A 22,914-nucleotide genomic window follows, 5' to 3' on the forward strand; every position below is an offset into this window, starting at 1 on the left:
CGGAACCCTCGTGAACAGAGAAGTCACATCAAAACTTACGAGAATATCATTAGGATTAAGCTCACTATCTTTAATTATACTTATGAAAATATTCTGAGTTTTTAATTAACGAATTTTGAACTTCCTGTATGTTGAAATGTTCGTACCGTACGGGGTCAACCGTGCTAATCGGAGAGGAAGGACAACAAACTAAAAAAAAATCAGTTCTAAAATAAATTCGTTTTCAATTTAGATATAAAACCGCATAGCTCCAGTGGCTTCCTAATTTCGGAAATAAGAGTGTCCCTGATGGCTGCGCAAGCGCATCTTAAAGCGTGTGATGCAGTGTGCTTCACGGGATAAGGACCAAGAGTACCATGTGTGTAGGAGTTCAGATACAACCTGTCTCTCGATGACCTATTTTGCCACTCAATCGATTACATGTAGCAGCGCACTTCACGAAAGGTTTTAGCTTTGTTATGTTTCAGGAGGTTCAAGAGAATTATACATTTTTGATGGAAAACTCTGGCCTCCAGATTAGTTATTTATTTTGGCTTTTTAACAGGTAGCAACTCTGATTTATTTCAGGCCAATTTGGATTGCAGGTGAAAGTTACAAACATACCTGGAGTGCCGTAGTTTCTGACATGTCCCGACATCTTGTGTCCTCTCTTGCATGATTCTGGGACCACCAGTAAAGAAGGATGGTCAGTTGTTCAATATTGTATGAATTTATATCATAGACAATGGCATCTCGTAAGTTTTCATAATTCTTCACCCGAAGTTGGTTCTCGTTAGGTTTGAAATATATGTCTCTCATTTTCACTTTTTGTGTACATATCAACGACAAACTGGTGGAAGAGAGGTCCACATCGCAGCAAGTGCTTTGACTCTTGTTCTTTACCATCAGTCGGAAGGCATAAATCTGCATGGCAGTAACGTTGTGGCCTTGAATTTCCTGGAAGTGGTAGCCATCCTCGCCAAGGGAAACAGAGATGATATTGCAGAAGATCATAGGCTATGTTACTCTCTCCAATTATTTCGATAGAATATGCACCAGCAGGAGTTTTCTTATGCAAGACAATATCCCTATTCTGGAATTCATTGCCAACTATGAGAATTGCAAACTCATTTGATGTCGGGAGATTAAAGCAGCACTCATGCTCATCAGCAGGTGTCCTGACCGCTCTGATGAGAAGTTTGTACTCCTCTGTTGTCATTTAGCAAATAGCAATACAAAGATCCCCCGTATAGCCTGAACAGACTGTTGGTGCAAGTGCTCTTAGCTAGCACCTATGAAAGCCGGCACTGTGGCACACGAGGGAGTGGATGATAAAATAGCTATACCAACTGGCAAGCATAACATTTTCAGAAAACACGAATCAATTGTTTTGTTGGTTCATTGGACATGTGTAGTGACGACAACACACGTGGTGACTTCTTAAGAGCCTTTTATTCAGACACAGCACGAACGATGGCCAGGCTTGGTTCATGAGACGAGCTCCGTGTTCTTTCCAACGTTCCCTCTCCTTGTGCTGTCTCCTTTTATACCTCCCAAGCCCCCCTCTCTGGAAGCTTCAACCACCCCACTCCCTTCGGCCAATCCTGACCCTTCCCCACCAAAGGTTCTCAACTGTTCTTCTGCAGTCTACCCTTGCTTCCCGCTTTTTTACCTTTAAAATCTTTCCTCCAATCCCTTTCAATTTTTGCTCCCGACCAATCACTGTGAAGGCGTCTTTGCACCAATGGGAGGCCTTGGACTACTTTCTGATTGTTTGTCTGACCGTACGCTTGTGTCAGGTAAGCGGTCTGTTATCTCGGTTATTACATATGTATAAAACATCTGGAGCACATCAGTGGCATAGATGCCGATACAAATGTTTTATTTTTATTTAAAAAGCAGAATATCGGGGATCTACAATCCAACCCTGCACCGTCCTCCATCACTCGCAACTCGACTCGGAACTGGCCAAGCCCAGGACCTATATCATGTATTGTTCAGTTAATAATAATGATAAATAGTTACATTTACAAGACACATTTAATCTGTATACATATCCCAATTTGGCTATGTATGGAAAGGAGGAAATAAAAACAAAATTAGCAGGTGGAGGCCAGTTTGAAGAAGTGAGTTTTCAATACAGACTCAATTACAACTGATCACCGATAATTACATGTCTGTGTGTGTATGTGTGTTACAGGGAGTAATTACAGGGGTGAATATTAACATAGGGGAGTTATGAGAAGAAGGGAACCATCTGGGAAGTTCTAGAGTGGTCGAGAATGGGGTTGTTGCCGAGGGCGGAGTGAGGGCCACGCCTTGGATAAAAAGGGGAGATAGGCGAGGTTCGGGGCTGCCGTTGGAGCGGGGTCGACTGTCTTCACGCCGTCACTGTCTTCGCATCGTCGCTGTCTTTGCGTCATCACTTTCGTCGCTTTCGTCGCGTCTACGCTGTCTTCGCCTCGTCGCCACTCGCGTGTCATCCCTGACCAAGTAATCCGCGTGAAGCGAACTAAAGCAACCCTCTACAGTTCGTGTTGTCCGAGAGTCATTAAAGTTGTAACACGCGCTGTGCTGGTCTACCTGCATCTCAAACTGCTTACAAATGATGCTCGCATAGTTCTGCTTCAGATGTTTAGCAAATTTGAGTACATTTTATCTTCATGATATGGGCAAAAAATTGGAGAGCCAGAATAAACCCACCGCGTACACAAGGAGATCCATGCCCAAAGTCCACACGGATAAGCCTAGATTTAAAACGCATTTCTATAGAACTGCTTTTCGTGTTTTTATTTTATTGTCCTTCCCCTGTACCTCACTTTGGACGACTTAAAGATAAAACCATCACCGAACATGATCCTATTGTATGCACCAACTCCACCTCCAAAGTGCTTATTACGTGGGCACGTCACAATTCTCGAATAAATTAAACTCCTAATTAACTCGTGTACATTGGTTTTAACCGTGTTGTTTTAGTGCAATGTGCTGAAAGTGCTCAGTCTCATACATTCTCGTATGTGGGATGGTGTAATTTATCGTAAGTTTTCTCTGTGGACGGCTTCAGAGGCTGTGAAATGAAAAGGAAAGATAATTGCATTTTTGTTGATTAATTTGAGTTCATCGCTACAGGTATAATGTACAATTTCGTACTGAAATCAAGTTCCATTTTCTCCCAGCTCAAATGTGGGTGGCATGGTACTACTCTTCTCCATTGGTTGGTCCCGAAGCATGGCTATTCTTCCCCACAAAAGCAAAGTTTGTGGGGAATAATATAAATTTTCTATACTTTTTAGGCATGAGCAATTAAAAAATAACACTTACTACTCGGGACAAAAATCGTGTTACATAGTGTATTCACTGGGCAAAGACCCCGAGGCCGGCCCAGGACACTCTGGCGAGATGTCGCTCGGCTGGCCTGGGAACACCTGGGAATTATCCAGGAAGAGCTAGATGCTGTTTATAGTAGTGTATATTAGTGTATAGTGTAGTAGTGTTTTGTAATGTATAGTCGTGTATGTTAGTGTATAGTGTCGTAGTGTATAGTAATGTATAGTAGTGTATAGTGGAGTAGTGTATGGTGATGTATAGTAGTGTAGTGTATAGTATTCTATAGTGTAGTGTATAGTGTAGTAGTGTATAGTAATGTAGTGCTCGAGTCTGTCACCAGGGAAATGGAGGACTGGACCAACCTTACTTAACACGCTGCCTACGGGACCCTCACCAGGACAAATGGATTGAGACACGAATGAACGAAAGAATATTCAATGAAGGCATCCTTACTTAGCGTGAGGCTTACCTGGTAGTGAACGCCCTCTTGGTTTTGTGGGTTCTGCAATGGCGTAGGTATTAGGTGGCAAAACGCACGCAATTAGATGTTGAATGTCGGTACAAATTACTCAAATGTTAAGAGTGGATTATTATTTTCTCCGTGTGTGTCTGTGCCGGTGGTGCAAATGGTTTGCAGCACTGAAATCTGTTTGGCCATGGTTCAATTGTTCGCGGTGAAATCTGAAACTGTCCTGGACCTCCCCTAGGTCAACGCTGCCATAAAATAAATGAGTGCATATTTCTATTTTACCACTGGGGAGCTGATTGTGGTGCTAATCACCACTTGCACCTCATCCCAAATAGATGCTCACTTTACAGTTCTCTCCATGGCAGTCTATGATTACTAAACAGGGCATTTTTATGCATGCATAAGGACAAAGATTCCCCCGTGTGGGCTTCCCAGATTGTTGTAGCAAGTGCTGTTAGCGAGCAGCACCTATGAAGGCCAGCACAGCACACGAGCGGATGGGTGGCCAGCACCACACTCGGCCGCCTTTTACTCCCTAGCGGTGATGTTCACACATCACTGCACCGGGTACTCATTTGACGCCGAGTAAACATAGAGGAGGCCAAGGACTGGTACAGATAATCATTACCGGTGTTCACCGCGAGCGGGAATCGGATAGTCGGGTTCATAGAGTAGCGCGCTAACCGCCACACTATAGGAGTGTGTTCAGTAGATGGCCGCCGATAATTTTAAATCGCGGTTAATCCAAAAAATATATACAATTTTCGGCGGATCTCAATGCTAAAATCAAGTAATATAGGTAAAGTTAAGAAAATACTCTTTAATTTAAGAAGGAATATCGACCCGATCGATGCGCGTGCTCAGTAATAACACTTTCCTGCTCCCACCAAGCAGAAGACTTGACCCACTAAGTGACATCAGAACCACGCCTATCAACATCAATCAAACTCCACCCACTGTTGTAAAGATATGCAACTACTGTAGTGTTGGTGTGATTACATGAATTTAGGATTACTCAGAGCAGATATTTTTGTTCAGTCTAAGCACGTGAAATGTAATAAACATTTCCAAGAATGACAATGTTTAACTGGTTTTTAGATTATTAATGTAGGTATTAATGGAAAATCCACGCGTTAATTTACGTCAAAATCTCAGGGGCGTGGTTAATCCGCAAATCAGATAAACCACACGCGAATAATCGAGTCTACTGTATGTACGAACACACACACATGGATATCACATTGCTCAGACACTGTTCATGGCCGAGGCAGGTAGTAAGTTTAGCTTATAAATTCACCCACCGATTCAGTAGAATTCAGGTTGTTCTCATACAGATGTTCTCTGTGGTTGTTCCTAAAAATAGTTGATATATTTTTTTCGCAGATTAATGCACAAAAAAGGAAAACCTTTAAGTAATTGATCATTAGTTATCCGGCTTCCAACAATATCAGGTGGTCCCTGGGCCGATCCAGCGAACCCGGCAAAACCGCTCCAAAGGCTGGAACCAGTCTGGCCATCAGCACCGTGCGCATGACAAAAATGTAGTTTTGCTTGATTTCAGTGTCAAATATAAAATATGGTACATTATACACTACATACCACTTCAACAATTAAAATGCTGTAGGTTAAAAAAAATATCTAAGCAAAGCGCCCACGCTTCGCTTCTTTGTGAGCCCACAAGATTTGGAACTCTCCCTTGCTCGAAGAAACTGCTCCTAATCGCTGAGATTATTTCCAATTTAGATATAGAAAACTATAACAAGGTGGAATGGGGGGTGGGGAAATGCCAACCCCCCCCCCCCCCGCGCCAAACTGGATACCTTCATACATTTATTTTCAGTAGTTTACAATTAAGATTAAAAAAAATTACATGTAGCCACAATTCCTAATGTGGGGGACAAAGCGAAACCCTGTCCACCTCTCCCCCTAAATATAAAAGTCAAACTCCGTCTATGCTAAAAACCTACTCACTTCGCCATACGTTAAGATAAACTTAGAGATTGTTTTTATTTGTATTGCACTCAGAAGCCCCTTTCTGTTGGATCTACTGTGCCTCTTAAAAAAGAAAACGTAAAATAAAAAAAGAATAATAACAATAATAGATCAGAGTAAACCCATAACAGGATTTCTCCGCAACTCTGACTGTCCCCTGATGATGCTGGTTGTTGTTGTAATTACCAGCAAAACGGTACTCGAATTGTCAATGTTGTAGTGGGTTTATTCTCTAACACACAACCGATTAGTGCCGAACTAGTAACGAATTGGCATGTTTTGTTTACGTGACAAACCTTACCTAATTGTCTGTGTCGTTGGTGGCGGGTTTAACGACACATTTATATTTATGCTAAATATAACCCTAAAAAAACCTCTATCATAGATAAAAGTCTGATATTTCAATCGACATAACACTGTTTGGAATGCTTGTACATACCAGTTGGAAGTGGTTTTTGCATGCGCATTGTAGAATTCGGCACTGCCAGGGGGTGGCTGTTGTGACTCCAGATTGTGGGATGGGAATTTCCCGTCGATGTATTCGTACTGATGATGGTCGTCCTGCTGCTGATGTTGCTGCTGCTGAGACTAGGCATGGGGGGTGGGGTTAGAAGGGTCAGCATTAAAAGGAAAACATAGTTTAAAATGTTAACCATTCTTTCCCAACGATGTTGATTCACTTCGATGCGACGGATGAAATCTGCTTTTGTACAATAAACATTTGTTGTACCTATCTATAACTGTTGAACCCGAGCTTATTGATACTTTGATATTGGCATTCCTTCGTGCCATTTCGCCTTTTTGCGTTCTCTGGCCTAACACTGGTGAGACGACACCATGAAGGAGTCCATCTCTGGCGTAGGCCAATCATTTGATCCCATTAATCTCCTCTAAGACGGTCACCAACCGTACGCCCAAAAAAATCCATTCAGTCTTCCCTGACAACCAATCCGATTTGAGCGTTCTCCACCTTCAAATTCCATTGGGCATGCTCTAAGTCAGCTCCTCCCCCCTCTGACATTTCCTATCCAATGAGAGTTTAGCATTTGCGTTGGTGAGATGTTAACTACCTCGCCTGGTATACAGGAGGTCATGGGTTTGATCTGGATCCTCACACCTACTGTGTATTTGGAGTTTGCATGGATTTTTCTCCGAGTTCTCTGCTTTTTCCCTCCACAGTCATAAAAGTGCGTTTAGAGTATTTGGCTGCTATAATTTACGCAATGATGATAAGTCACTTCTTTGAGCTGAAAAAAGCTAAAAAGCTCAGTGGGCCTTACCTGGTAATACAAATTTTAGTTAGTTTACAGTCAAGCGTGCTATTTGAACTCATACGGAGCTGTTAAATTGGATAAGTAGATGCCTATTTATTTATTCCTGAATAGGATTTTCTTCTCGGCAACCCTCAAACCTTACAAATGTTAAACAACTATAGGAAAGGAAACGTTTATGATGAAGGTGGTGGTGTACGTTTGAGTTATGCTCGTCAAGTATACTGATTGAATGTCACCAGAACATATTTGCAGGTACTTATTAATGTATGTATGTTGAACTTCTTTCGCACCATACATAGCCAACCATCCATAATAAAGGTTTTTGGGTTAGATCGCGTTTATTTATAAATGTGTCGTAACCCTCCACCACCCGACACGGCCAATCAGCAAAGAAAAGTGTCACGTTGACAAAAGACAAATAATTCACTACTTCAGCCCACCGGTGTGTTGAAGAGTTAATCCACATTTACAGTTTGAGTACGACGTTTCGCTGGTAAATACTTCCAGCATCATCGGGCAATTCGCCAGAATGGTAAAGCCCTCGCTTGCTCCCGGTTTTATATAGAGCAGAAGAGTGACGTCATCACTTAACTCATCAGGTGCAGTGATTAGAGGCGGAGGGGGGGGGTAATGTAATTATATAATCGATTAGTAATCAGTCATTGGTTATGATTAGTAATGAGTTGTAGATTAGTAATTCTTTAAATCAAAATGTAATGTGTATTATTTAATAATACGCTTCCAGGCCGCACTGAGCCGGTAGCTGTCAGAGCGATTAAAGTTATTCTTGTTCCTCTCAATTTCAATGGATTCTCTGATTAGTCTTTGCCAGTAATAATTAGTTTTACACACCACTGCAACATTGTCAAAATCAATTGAGTGTCCTTGTTGACAAGCATGTTCTGCCACTGCCGACAGTTGTGTTTGAGATAATTTAATATTTCTCTGATGTTCTTTTAGTCTTACGCCGATGTTACGTCCCGTCTGCCCAATGTAGCAGCTGCCACATGAACAATTAATCCGATATACACCTTCTGTTGATAGTTTAGGTAATGCGTCTTTAGTGCAAGATACTAGTTTTTGAATTTTGTGTACTGTACCAAATCTTACTGTAATGTTTTGCTTTTGCAAAACGCGGGCTAATTTGTCAGTTACTCCTGAGATATATGGAATTTTTATTGTTTTAACAATCTGGTCGCTTTCAGTAGTATTGCTTTGCGATCGTGATTTGGCATTCAGTGCTCTGTTAATTTGAGCATTATTGTAGCCATTCTGTCGTAGTGCGTCTTTAACGTGTTTAATCTCTTTCACTAGACTCTCACCATCTGACACTGTCATTGTGCCACTTTTGGTTTTGGCTGCAGTGGCTGGATCCGTTTTCTTCTTCTGCTTGAAGAAGAAGGGGATTCAAGCAACGTGAGTTCCCAATGATTGATTTAGATCAAGGTGATGAGTGTGTTCCTGCTCATGGACAAGAGGGGTTGGTTGGACCAGTGTTGCCAATTCCTTGAAGCAGAATGTAGCAAAAAATACAGGATGGTCGCCAGAGCAGTGTTGCCACCTATTTATTGTATTTTACCAGGTAAGGCCCAATGAGCTATATAGTTGTTTTTCAGAAGCAACCTGGCTATCACAAATAAAGTGGCATGTTATGTGGACAGCAGCTAAATATGCTAAACGCGTGATGTTGATTCTAAATAAAGAGGGGAAAAAAACAGAGGTCCCAGAAAAAATGCACGTGACCACTGGGAGAGAGACACCGCAAACTCCAAATATACAGCAGGTTTCAGGGTCGGGATTGAATCCACGACCTCCTGGTATTCAGGTCAAAAAGGTTCCTAAAGTTAACAAAAACAAACGGAGACTTTTCATGGGAAGAAGAGTTTACAATATCAGAAAATACATCAATGTTGACCTCTACAGCCATTGCTGCACAGCCATCAATGGTGCTATGGGCGGCAATGTCTAGTGAAAGAGATTAAACACGTTAAAGACGCACTACGACAGAATGGCTACAATAATGCTCAAATTAACAGAGCACTGAATGCCAAATCACGATCGCAAAGCAATACTACTGAAAGCGACCAGATTGTTAAAACAATAAAAATTCCATATATCTCAGGAGTAACTGACAAATTAGCCCGCGTTTTGCAAAAGCAAAACATTACAGTAAGATTTGGTACAGTACACAAAATTCAAAAACTAGTATCTTGCACTAAAGACGCATTACCTAAACTATCAACAGAAGGTGTATATCGGATTAATTGTTCATGTGGCAGCTGCTACATTGGGCAGACGGGACGTAACATCGGCGTAAGACTAAAAGAACATCAGAGAAATATTAAATTATCTCAAACACAACTGTCGGCAGTGGCAGAACATGCTTGTCAACAAGGACACTCAATTGATTTTGACAATGTTGCAGTGGTGTGTAAAACTAATTATTACTGGCAAAGACTAATCAGAGAATCCATTGAAATTGAGAGGAACAAGAATAACTTTAATCGCTCTGACAGCTACCGGCTCAGTGCGGCCTGGAAGCGTATTATTAAATAATACACATTACATTTTGATTTAAAGAATTACTAATCTACAACTCATTACTAATCATAACCAATGACTGATTACTAATCGATTATATAATTACATTACCCCCCCCCTCCGCCTCTAATCACTGCACCTGATGAGTTAAGTGATGACGTCACTCTTCTGCTCTATATAAAACCGGGAGCAAGCGAGGGCTTTACCATTCTGGCGAATTGCCCGATGATGCTGGAAGTATTTACCAGCGAAACGTCGTACTCAAACTGTAAATGTGGATTAACTCTTCAACACACCGGTGGGCTGAAGTAGTGAATTATTTGTCTTTTGTCAACGTGACACTTTTCTTTGCTGATTGGCCGTGTCGGGTGGTGGAGGGTTACGACACATTTATAAATAAACGCGATCTAACCCAAAAACCTTTATTATGAATAATATTGGTCGCGAAAGCCTACGTGTTAAATAGCCAACCATGCTAATCGGAGGTGCGAGGGAAGGACAACAAAGTACATGGAAAAAAAAGTCCCAAAGAAATGAGTTTGTCAATCTAGATTATTTACAGGTGTCATAGCTCCCAGTGGCTTCCTAATCTCAGTTCATGGTGTTCGTGCATCACAGCCCCAACCTATTTCCTAACAGTTTATGGATGATGTTCGTGCCGGTTTTATCTTGTTGTTCCACTGCTTAATGTGTCTCCTGAAAGTGAGAATGATCGAGCACCACACCAAGGTATATTGGGAGTGCATCACGGGGGATGATCTTAGCACAAAACTCGATCTTCAGTGTACCATTTGCCTCCGCGTTGCTGAGATGGAATGCTGAGGATGGTGTCCTGTTTGGTTTTGGCTTAAGTTGCCAGGAATATAAATAATATTCCAATTTCTTTAGGTCAGTGTTCAAGATATCTTGAATGGCTTTGCTTGGCTAGCCAGTTCTAGATCATCAGCGTAAATGAACTTGCTGCTTAATGTGACCGGCATGTCGTTGGTGTATAAAAAAGAGAGAGTGGCCTGTAGTTGTGCGGGTCATCATCAGGTTTTCCTTGATTAAGTAGAACAATGACTTTTGCTTTTCTCCAAAGTCTTGGTAGCCTGCTGGTGGCGATTATTTTTTTTTTAAGTTTCACCGGCCAGGTTCTTCATTTGCTGCTGAGATATTTTAGGAATTCCGGGTAAATACCATCTTTTCCTGTGGCTTTACCCGCCGCTAGTGCGGCATCTATTTCTTCTGGAAGTACAGCTGCAGACACTGGAGAGTTTTGGTCACTGGTGGAGAGTATATCTGTTGTGGCTTGTTTTACAGCGCATTCTTGTATTTGACTTTCGATTGTTTTTGCATTGTCGAGAAGCGCACAGCTATCCCATTAGCTGTTTCCTTAGGAGTCCAGGTGGCGCTCCGAGCTTCCACAGTAACCCTCATTCTCTGCGGCTGGAGTGCGTGAAGTCAAAAGACTTTATTAACGCTGCCCACTTTGCTCGTCTGGCAGAATCTAGCCACTCCAGAAGGACTGTTACAATCTCTGGGTCACTCGCACTTTGATGTTCTCGGAGAAGGTTTCCACTTTCCGCAGTCCATCCGGTAGTGTAGGACCTCCAATATCCCTGCGGAATCGCATCTCTGGCGGCTTTCTTCACGAGCATGATGAACTGCTCAAAACTTTCAGGGTTAGTAAGATGTGGTGGATATAATTTTCCACAGCAGCCATAAAACCAGGCCATTTTGCCAATCCGAAGTTCCAGCAGAGTCTTAGTGTGATTGGTTATTACTCGGATTTCGTCGCCAACATGGATGATCACGGACTTGTGCTGGCTGTGTGGGAACCAAGGCAGAACTTTGCACGTGGTGGGCAAAGGCTAAGCCATTCTTAATCTGTAGTAACAAAGCACAGGTCTGAGTTGTATTCCATTGAGTAGAGTGGAATTTGCCTTGTTGCTTGGCGTCAAAAACGAGGACGGAGCGACGATGAGTTGTATGCCTTATGGTGTCATCTGGTCCAACACCAGTGGAGACTAGGCTATAAGAAAAGCCGTCTCGGGTGTGGACCAATCAAATTCAAGGACAGTGCATATCATTATCAGAGTTGTTTCTTTTTATTTGCATTTTTGACTGCTTGTGTTGTGGTTATTGCAAACATGATCCCTTGTATAAAGGTGTCAGTTTTTTTCGTGCCAGCTAAAAGGGTAAAAACCTATTACAACAATAAAATTCTCACGACGTTTCGACTGCAACACAAGCAATCTATGTGAATTTACCGAAAGAACCAAGAATATGAATCCCTGCAGTCACGAAAGCTTTAAATCAAAATTTAGTTTCATAGTCTTGAATTTCCAGCAGGGCTGTAAAAAAGGGCGGCGAGCATCGCGACACTTCGACTCTCCTTTTGCCGCGGCTGAGAATTGCTGCAGCTGGGAATCACTCCGGTTGTTAATCGCTGCAGCTGGGATTCAGTCCGGGTGGGAATCGCCGTGACTGGGAATCACTCCGGCTCATCGTCGTTTGTGTCGAGCATGGACGCCGCTTACCGGTCGGTGTGTGGAACTTTCTGAAGCGTCTCTGCCATGTCGTCTCGTGCTCCTGCAGACAAACGTTAGACATTGATAACAACAAAATCCCGAGCCGTGCTGTCCACGGTGAATCTTGGCGGCGCACGGTTTCGTCACGGTTAATACACCTACACCTGCCTCGGTATGTAAAAAAGGGCCGCTGCTGGATTCGAACCGTGGAACCTCTGCAACAGCAGGGGGCAAATGCGCTACCCGCTGGGACACATTGCCGCCCATAGCACCATTGATGGCTGTGCAGCAATGGCTGTAGAGGTCAACATTGATGTATTTTCTGATATTGTAAACTCTTCTTCCCATGAAAAGTCTCCGTTTGTTTTTGTTAACTTTAGGAACCTTTTTGACCTGAATACCAGGAGGTCGTGGATTCAATCCCGACCCTGAAACCTGCTGTATATTTGGAGTTTGCGGTGTCTCTCTCCCAGTGGTCACGTGCATTTTTTCTGGGACCTCTGTTTTTTTCCCCTCTTTATTTAGAATCAACATCACGCGTTTAGCATATTTAGCTGCTGTCCACATAACATGCCACTTTATTTGTGATAGCCAGGTTGCTTCTGAAAAACAACTATATAGCTCATTGGGCCTTACCTGGTAAAATACAATAAATAGGTGGCAACACTGCTCTGGCGACCATCCTGTATTTTTTGCTACATTCTGCTTCAAGGAATTGGCAACACTGGTCCAACCAACCCCTCTTGTCCATGAGCAGGAACACACTCATCACCTTGATCTAAATCAATCATTGGGAACTCACGTTGCTTGAATCCCCTTCTTCTTCAAGCAGAAGAAGAAAACGGATCCAGCCACTGCAGCCAAAACCAAAAGTGGCACAATGACAGCGACAGCTATGACCCAGGGCTCTATATCGCCGCCACCACCACCATTACCACCACCACCTACAAAAGACAAACACATCTGCGGGTCATTTTTAATCTTACCTAAATATTAAATTGGGTAACAGTACAGCCATGCAATTTGCTCACCCACGCCACTGCTGGTGGAAGCGTCTGCCCCCTCCATTTGAGAGCCCCTCCTGATGGGTATGTTGGCTTACTTTTCTGCGCCAGTGAGACGTCTTGGTGGAGAGGTGGGGAGTACCCACACTTTACCTCACCGCACGTGACGTTGCCAAGCGAATACCCACTGACACTGCCCCTAAACTTTACCCCGGATACGCCCCTTCATAATAAGGCATTATGTAATGCAGCTATAACCATAATTACCCTGACAGGCCGGCAGGTGTCACCCTGTCATTACACGTGTAGAGGAGTGAAATACGCGGTGTGCACAGTTAACCGAGGGCAACTGAGAGTTGCACAGACAAACCGCCAGTTGTTAAGGGACGAAGCAGGTGCAACGGGGTCGACTGGTTGTGCACGTTGAGACCGGAGGTGTTGCCAGGGAGACGGGAGATAAGGGTTGATTGATGGGCCGACAGGCGCCGGCCTGACAAGAGCTAAAGAGACGCTGCTGAGTGCAACATGAGTGACGTGGAAGGTAGACAAGAGTGGGGAGAAGTTAAACATAAGTGACCGGATATATAGTGAACAGAGTGCCTACAACTGGTGCAAGAATAGGTGAATAAAGTGTAAGCAGCTGACTTGTTACAACGTGTCGGTGTGAGTAACACACTACACATGTATAAAAGTTATCTCTGCCTGATGCAAAACCACCAGTTCAAAATAACTGCAGCCATTTTGTCAGAGACCACACTTTTGAGAATACACGCAACCAGAGCTTTGTGTGTTTTTGTTTTGTTAAATCTATTTGCTTTTCTGGCCTGCCCAAATGCGTTTAATGTGTTCTCATGATTTACAGACTTCACACCAAAGGAAAAACAAACCTATGGGGGGCTGGTGGGATGTCAACAAAGGAAAGCAGCTGCTGATGTACCTGGTGTAGTGGCTGCCACAGGCATAGTGGATATAGTTGTTGTAGTAGCGATGGTTGTAGCAGCCGTAGTTGTACCTGACCGGATGGTAATGATAACCACCGCCTCGCCCCAGCCCACAGAGTTATTGGCCCAGCAGGAAAACGACCCAGAGTCTGACTCCACTAGCGGCCGCTCAAAGGACAGAGAGTTGCCTCTCACAACCGTCCCGTTGGGCAGAAAGCCGTCTTGTCTACGAGCAATCACACCACAACACGGAGCGTGACACACAGTCAGTATCGTGTGATTACACTGCTGCAGAAACTGCGGATAAATTTAATTAGATGTATGTATGTTGAACTTCTTTTGGAACGCATGTAGCCAACCGTGGTATTCTGAGGTGCGGGACAAGGAGAACAAAATAAGCACAAGCAGTTCTAAAGAAATTAGTTTTCAATCTAGCAGTATGGCAAAACATGTGGCATAACAGCCACGGAATGGGGGAGGGGACCTACATCTAGTCGTCGTTTGAGAAAGAGCTGTAACAATGGCAACTAAAGTCGCCTCACTTTTTACAAGTGTTTATGTAACGCGAATGCAAAATACCATGTTTGATTAATTTACACTTATTTTGGATTTGCACGCACTATCATTGAAATGACGTGCTCTACCGCGTTGGCCATAGTTTACGGAACATGCTCCAAGCTCATCGTTAGTCAGGCAACAAAGTTCAGTAGCAATGCTGCCTAAGGTGCAGCAGTTTGACAACAAGCACAAGTGTGGGCAGCAGCATTAGCATCTCATTCTCAAGCGCCATTTTGAAGATCTTGTCCACGTGGACTTTGTGCGCACATTCAAAAGTGCCACCATCTCTACCACCGTCACCATCCGATGAAGACGACCCCTCCCTCTCTCTCCAGTAACCCCACCAATTCTCGCCCCTTCACGAGCCCCAGTTATGCTGCCACATTAAAACATCTCACTACGTGTTAACATATTTTTTGTTTCACTTCATATTATTTCTTTAAATAGGATGTCACTATCTTTAATACATGTATGGTGGTATTGTAAATTTAATATGTATGGTAACCGGTGAAATATGTGGACGTGAGAATGAGATTCGATAGTCTGCTCTGTCCTTAACTCCAACCGATTTTGCATTACGTGCCATAAAACAAGAGGTAGCTGTATTGACAGTTTCTTGTGGTCCCTTACCTGTCCCACAGGTGGTGCGTGATGTTAGGGTTCGCGTCTGCTTCACAAGTCAACGAGGCTGCTTCCTTATCCACGTACCAATCACCATCATAGCTAGCGATACTCACACTTGGTTTGTCTGCGAATGGAGGCACATGTGTAGTGTTTATAATGACGAATAAACTTCTTATGAGGCACACTCTGTTTATTGTAATACTTCTCTTTACACAGTCCTTAACACACAGAGGGGTATACGGTCCCCTCACCCGATACCCTAAGAAGGTACAGCCTCCGGACTTAGCGTGACCTACACACAGGTCTCTTCCTATCCTAAGGAGGTACAGCCTCCTATCTTGGCGGGACTTACACGTCTACCGCTATCCTAGAGTCCTCCGGCTGGGACCTAGGGGAGGCTATCTGACCAACCGCTGGCCCGGCGGGTCTTGGCCACTGGATGCACCGAGCCTTACCCCTCAGAAGGGCTGGAAGGCTGGGTCCAGGGTCCTGGCTATCTTCAGCCCGGGCTTCGGTCTTCGTGTAGGGAGAGAACTCCCCGCGCTCTGCGCGGTCACCCTTCTTATACCCGTTTGTGGTCAGGTGTAACCAATCCCACATTCCCACGTGGAACTGTCTGATTGGTTCTTACCAAACTGTGGCTATGATCCACTTCACCTCGTCTGACCCCAACCGTTATGTACACAGAGGTAACGCTGTACTGCCCCTTGATACCTAGTGGCAATGCGGGTTACTGCACAAGTCCATACACATTGCCCTGGTCGCATTCACGAGCAAACTTCGGTTATAAAAGTGGCGAAAAATCAATTGAGGGATATTCAGGACAAAAAAAGAAACTAATTTTGATTAACTCTTATCAGAGGCAACTGTATATTTCACAAAAACGTAGCCAGGGGGTTATCCACTGCTACAAGGCGTTACATCATTACTCCAATGTATCCACGTTTTTTTCTTCAGCGAACACCTCACGTCCCAAAGTTCTGAGGGCAGGGGGCAGTCATGGTGCAGTGCACTCATCACGGTGTTACTCTCCAACATTATGATGGTCATTTTTACTCTTGCATGATGTACGTATGTATGTTTAACTTATTTCTCACCGTACATAGCCAACCGTGCAATTCTGAGATGCGGAGGAAAAGACAACAGACTAAACACAAAGATCTATTCGAAATCAATTAGTTTTCAATCTATAATAACAACGTGGAATGTCTAGAATTGACTCAGGGATGCCAATGGAGATGACCACCAATCTAAGCGTGGCCACGGACACCAGCCCCATGCCCTCGACCAACTGGGATGGGTTCAACTCCAGGGAGACGTTCGGGGGAACTGGGGCACAGAGAGACAGAGACACAGAGACGGTTAAATAACAGTTAAGTGCTGCCCTCTAATGTATGGAGCAGAGGTCACTCAAAGTAGCCTGATCTCTAAGAAGGGTCACAATAACTGTGGGAGACACAAACTGATTCTTAAAAACTATATTATGGATCACCTTAGCCAGAGATGCCACGCCCCAACAGTACAGAAAGACCGATGGACAGATGGATTACTGAATCTATCTGTGTGGAACTTTGAGCATTATCCCCTTGTATGTGTGGATATTCCTCGGGTACTCCAATTTCCTCCCACACAAAGCCAAACACTGCCAATGGGAAATAGCCAAACATTCCTGCTCAGGGCCTTCCCTATATAGACACCTAAGACTCAAAGAGACATTTCTGGGTAAATAATGGGCATTGTTACTCTTGCACGATGTATTCATGTAAGTTGAACGTCTTTCGCACCATATGTAGCAAACCGTGATTATTGGAGGTGCGAGGGAAGGACAACAAACTAAACACAAAAGCATTTCTAAATAAATTATTTTTCAATCTATATTAACAACGTGGAATGTTTAAAATGGACTCATGGCTGCCTATGGAGATGACCACCAATCCAAGCTCATTTAAACATCGTGACAACCGGACTTTCTGACTTTTTTTATCATGTCCACTACTCACAGTAGATGTTGAGGGTGGTAGGGAACTCCACTGGAGACTCGAGGGCCGGGTGCTCCACTCTGCAGGTGAGCGTCTGCCCGTGGCTCTCATATGTGGGCTCCAGCCAGTAGCGGCTCCTCACCGTCACCGTACTGTCTGGCTCCTCCTTCGTGGTCTCATTTGAGCTGCCCTGATTGAGGCCACTCCAGGTGATGGAGGCTGCGGGTTTTCCTTCCTGAGCGACGCACGTGGCCACAGTCACCAGCCCCATGCCGTCTATCAACTGGGATGGGTTCAACTCCGAGGAGACCTTCGGGGTAACTTGGGCACAGAGACACGGAGACGCGGAGAGACAGAGACGGTTACATAGTTAAGTGCTGCCCTATACTGTGTGGTGCAGAGGTCACTTAAAGGACGCTCAGAGGTCGCTCTGTTATCTGCTTCCATGGACTGTTCTCGAACAAGAAGGGATGACGGTTATATTCGCCGTGCCACCAAACGGGACTTTAGCAAAGCAATGGCAACACTCGTGGAAGTGAACAGGAATCATAGGATTACCGAGAAAAATGTGGACTGTTGGAGTGGAGTAGGAGGCACTGGAATGTAGAGGAATGACATGGATTCATCAGCCGCATATAATGATGATGATGATGGCCAACAGTGGAGGACTTCTATGGGAAGTTGGTGGACCCAGTGGCCTCTATGAAGAGTGGGAAGGGTTGTGAGTCTATGAAGGGTGAAACGGTCTCCCAGCTCCAATGAATGTGGGGCTTTGCTCAACTTGAATGGCATCCTTTGCCAGTAGTGGACATTTTCCATTCCTATGGCGATAGCCTATCTCTAGTAGGCCGAATCGACTTCCAATCTGGATTTGAACAAGCAACCTTCTGGTTGTGGTTCAGGCAGCCGAACCACAGCATGAAAACGCGTTATAGTGTGAACACCACCATGCGTTAAGCGAGGACTGTCCTGTACCAGCTGCCAGAGTCTTGAGTGAGGGGCTGGGGGTGGTGATAGCCCACATGCTTAGGGTTCTACCACTGTTACCATCGTTATGCTCGTATGAGCAAGGACAGACTTGGACTTTATTAAGGTTTTGTTTAGAACAGCGTCGTCAGAACAAGGGAACGTTTCACGAAGCTTTTCCTGAGAGCTACAAATACGCTTGCAGGAAAAGGAGTCATTATTAAAGAAAAAAGTGGAACTGAAACCTAGTGTGTATGATTTTAAAAAACGCCTCACCGGTCACAGTGAGGCTGATTGTTGCTTCAGGTTGAGGGTCATCAGTAGTGGCAAAGGCGCAGGTGAAGTCTCCCTTGTCCCCCAGACGCAGGTCCTCAATGCGGATGGATCCGTCCATCAGTTGAGAGTTGAGGTTTGTGAAGTTCAGTCGCCCAAATAAGTCGCTTGTATTGTAAATTCTGTAACTACTGGGAAGGGCAATGGCGATACCCACTGAGGAGTCTCCGTTTCCTTTCTTCCAGGTTATACTCACAGGGGTCTCCAACCCCGTGTAGATGCATCTCAGAGTGACCTCTTTCCCCCTGCTCCCATTCACGAACTGCTCCACGTCTACTTGGGAGGATCCCACAGTAACCAGACCTGCAGGGATATAATGGAGAAAGTGGAGTCGATTATTATAGGGTTGTGAAGTACACAGCAGTCTGAAATTCTATTATCTAAAGACCCCACGAGCGACCGATCCATCAGACTGTTGTCTTCAGACCCCCAAAACGTACCAGTATACATTTAAAATTGCATACCATGCAATGCCCATCTGGTAAAAGCATTGTATTGTGCAAAACTGGCAATTTGTAGCATCTGCTCATCCTTTCTACCCAGACATGAGCACACTTATACCTTTATTCAACTTTCCTTCAGACTGCATTGCAATTGTAAAGTAACACAATATCATATAGCACTGTTAGGATGACTGAAAAACAGTATAATGGCCTCATATACGCCGTTGAGCAAATAACACGGCATGCGCCTGACCCTATCAAATCATAAAAGCCAAGCAGGTTAGAGCCTGGATAAGTGCTTGGATGGGTGATCACCATCTCGCCATTTAGGGCGTCACAATGGCAAAATGTTAACTACCTTGTCTGGTATACGGGAGCTCATGGGTTCGTTCCTGACACTGACGTTTGCAGTATATTTGGAGTTTGCATGTTCTCCCCGTGGTCGCGTGGATTTCACCTTCGGGTCCTCTGATTTTTTTCCTCATTTAGAAAAATGCGTTTATGGTATTAGCCTGCTATAAATTTCCACGTGATATGTCCACTTCGTTGAGCTCTCATTTGTATTCAGGTCACTTATGAAAAAGGGCTACATCGCCCAGTGTGGCCTTACCTGGTAAAATAAAACGTTTATAGTTTTACCATGCATGACAATCTGGTGTTGTAGGCAGTGGTTGGCAGAGGGCAGTGTAGCAAATCCATTGTTATCCTGTACATCCCCCCACCTTCACCAACCCGTACTGACCAGGGTGGTGAAGTATGGTCAAATAACCATCACGACCCGCAAAGCGTAGGAAGAGCCTCATCCAGCAGTGGATCGAGAGACAGGTTGTATGTGAACTCCTACACACATGGCACTGTTGTCCCTTCTCCCGGACAGCACATCGCATCACATGATTCCAGACGCACTTCTGTGGCCATCTGGAACCCTCTTCCAATATTAGGAAGCCACTGGAGCTATGCACTTTTAAATCTAAATGGAAAACTAATTTATTTATAACTGCTGTTTGTGTTTAGTTTGTTGTGCTTCCCCCGCACCTCCAATTAGCACGGTTGGCTTTGTACAGTGCGAAAGAAGTTCAACATAAATTAGTTTTGTTGTATAATTTAGTTTAGTGAGCCACGGTATGTCGGCTCGACACCCATGGGTAGCGAATTTCACATCACAACGTTTCTGTGATCCACCAACCCTCGCCCACTCCACAGTGCTGGATTGCACGTGCATAGCCACCACCATAGCTTTGGGATGTTTGGTCAATGCTAATTAATGGGAGTTTTGGCTTCATGCGGCAGCAACGAGCGAACCAGGAGATGAGCCCCATCGCACATTACGAGTGGGCGACACTTAGGAATGTGTAAAGCTGGGTCATAAACCAAGATCCTTTACAAATATGGACTATCCACCTCGTAATCTACGGGGAGGGAGAAGGGATTTGAGTTCGCACCTGGGTGATTTATGTGTAACCTAAATACAGCTGTGTTCTCCTATAACGCGGTAGCAGTTGCGTTCCTGCAGAACACGGCGTTATGGTAAAGTCGCGCTGTAATATATAATATAGGTGGTAAAGCACAATCCGTGATAACATGTGAGATGCATAAACAGGCATCTCACAAAGACTGAGGCGCTTGGGTAGCATCTAGAAGCATCCAGCAGCATCCCACCTTGTGTGATGCTACACCGAGGGAGTCGTATGAACACTTATTCCTACTCGTGCGACGTAGTTCCATTCACTTAATCGCGTGATATCCAATTCGCATCTGCGTTTTAAGAAAAAAAAATGTTCCCGAATACATTAATTGCGTTATATCCAATTCGCGTAATGAAAACAACACAGGTCATAGGAGAACGGACTGTACTTTGATTATAAAGCTTCATCACAGTCACTATTTGGCACTCCATGAAATCTTAACGTAATCAGCTATGATAAATCCACTTCTGGATGAACGCCTTCCCAAGCCACCACCATCTGTCATGGTCCAGAGATGGAACAATCCACCTTTAATAGATTAACCAGATGCACACGTTATAACATAGACACTACAATGCCGATTAAATGTGAACAACAGAATTTAGCTTTTAAATAAAAACTCGGTAAAGGAGGTTACAAAGTTCGGGTCTATTTTAGAACAGCTTAGTAATAATAATGTACATTTGTAAAGTGGCGCATTTAATCCATAAATCCCAATGCGCCACCACCGTGTATGGAAAGCAGGAAATAAACAAAACCTGCAGGGTAAACAGCCAGGACTCGGCGGTAGAGTACAGGCGAGTTGAAAGAGGTGAGATTTCAAGACAGACTTAAATATATTAAAATATATTTCACGACTCTGATTGTCTTACTAGCTAAAGCAAATCGTTCCAATGTTCGGGAACAGCACTGAAAAAAGCCCCATCACTCCAGTACAATAAGTTCAATAAAACACCGATATCTGTTGGAGGGCCTAAACTGTAGAACCACGCGAAATGAAAATCCTATGGAGTCGTGAGTTTATCAAAGCAGGCTTACCGTAAAGCACCAATAGCCGAAACGGCCCTTTCATATTTCACACGGGCAGCACCAAGTTCTTGAATTTCCACTCATCCGGCCTGCCTGGAGGTCGACTGGTTTTCACGACGCACACCACCCGAGCTCACTCGGACTCATGGCAGCGCCGTGGACTTGGGACTGTGTGATTAACCACGCGCCTCCTTAATTGATAAACCCTCGTCACTCATTAACTAGGGAGACATGGAAAACATCGTTCAAGAGATGCGCTGGGCTAGTGGGGGTGGTCAGAAACATATGGGCGGAACAGTAAAGCACACTAAGCGATTTGATTAATTGTTGCTTCCAGGGTTGTGGCTTTTATTTGAGATTCAGCTGTCATTTGTCTCGTTGTTTTACGATCTCCAAATAAGGTTGAACGTGTTAAATTCCATATCTCTGTCCGTCTGTAATGGGAGAAAGGCATGATAATGCTTGTAAAGATGATCCATACTTAAGTATTAAGTTGTTTCCTTCTGATGTTTAGGGGTTTAACTTTTAAACAACCGGCTAAGTTTATCAAATGGTTTGCCTAAAACTGTCGTGCCACTTAGCGGTAGTTCTTTAGTTTACCATGGAACAGATTTAAATATACACTTACAGATACACTTAATTAATTTCCTAAATCATCTCAACTCGCAAAACCCATCCATCCAGTTCACCATGAAAGTGGAGGTGAATAAAACTCTCCCATTCCTGGATTTTCTGCTTGGGCATGACCAAAATGGTAAAATAACGCGCAAATCCTCTCTCATGAAGATGCTCATATATCGGGCTAAGAAAGTATCAGATGGTGATAGTCTGAGGAGTGAGATTAAACATGTTAAAGAAATGCTGCAATTTAATGGTTGCAATGATGCAAAAATCAATAGGGCAGTGAATGCCAAAATGAAATCAAATAGCACAAGTGTTGAAATTGATCAAACAATATATATATTTTAAATACTGGTCAATTTGGGAGTAACTAATAAACTCGCCATATTTGTGGGAAAAAATAAACATCCGATTGAGATTCAGCACGGTACATAAAAATACAAAACCTAATATCTGGTACTGAAGCTTACAACAGAAGGTGTGTACCAGATTAATTTATGCTGTGAAAAATCCTATGTTGGTCAGACGGGACGAATGATAAGCATGAGAATAAAAGGACACCAAAGAAATATTAACTATCCTCCCAAACACAACTGTCGGCAGTTGCAGAACACTCATGCCAACTGGGGCACTCAATTAATTTTGATAATGTTGAGGTTTTATGCAAAACTAGTTTTCTGGCCAAGACTAATTACGGAATTTACGGAAATTAAAGGCAGCGTGATAGACGTAGCACTAGCGTTATATTCTAAAAATAGATCTTCGGTTGACGAATGACGACCGAAAGTCAATATCAGTTTCGGCCGAAACCGAAATCAGGCCGAATGTTATAAAGTTGTCTTTCGGCCGAAACCG

The 22,914-nt window shown here is 43.8% G+C and overlaps 1 protein-coding gene across 3 annotated transcripts; it reads right to left on the reverse strand.

The window, feature by feature from the left end:
* Positions 1 to 1,412: 1,412 nt before the first annotated feature.
* Positions 1,413 to 22,002, reverse strand: LOC116955959 (nectin-3-like protein). 3 transcript variants are annotated; one of them, XM_076053640.1, is made up of 10 exons: positions 21,448 to 22,002; positions 18,444 to 18,803; positions 17,223 to 17,522; positions 15,229 to 15,346; positions 12,898 to 14,266; positions 12,105 to 12,156; positions 6,207 to 6,355; positions 5,077 to 5,128; positions 3,776 to 3,808; positions 1,413 to 3,046 (listed from the first exon to the last, which is right to left on the reverse strand). In XM_076053640.1, the coding sequence occupies exons 1-5, from the start codon at positions 21,479 to 21,481 to the stop codon at positions 14,008 to 14,010; spliced, it is 1,071 nt and encodes a 356-aa protein (XP_075909755.1). In that variant the 5' UTR covers positions 21,482 to 22,002; the 3' UTR covers positions 1,413 to 3,046; positions 3,776 to 3,808; positions 5,077 to 5,128; positions 6,207 to 6,355; positions 12,105 to 12,156; positions 12,898 to 14,007. The 3 variants fall into 3 exon arrangements, with proteins under 3 accessions (XP_075909755.1, XP_075909756.1, XP_075909757.1); XM_076053641.1 differs by lacking the exons at positions 5,077 to 5,128; positions 6,207 to 6,355; XM_076053642.1 differs by lacking the exons at positions 1,413 to 3,046; positions 3,776 to 3,808; positions 5,077 to 5,128; ... (2 more) ...; positions 12,898 to 14,266; positions 15,229 to 15,346 and adding an exon at positions 15,353 to 16,551.
* Positions 22,003 to 22,914: the final 912 nt, after the last annotated feature.

Source organism: Petromyzon marinus, chromosome 62, assembly GCF_048934315.1.
Source record: "Petromyzon marinus isolate PM22_M1 ecotype Great Lakes invasive population chromosome 62, UKy_Petmar_22M1.pri1.0, whole genome shotgun sequence".
In the NCBI taxonomy this organism is placed as follows: domain Eukaryota; kingdom Metazoa; phylum Chordata; class Hyperoartia; order Petromyzontiformes; family Petromyzontidae; genus Petromyzon; species Petromyzon marinus.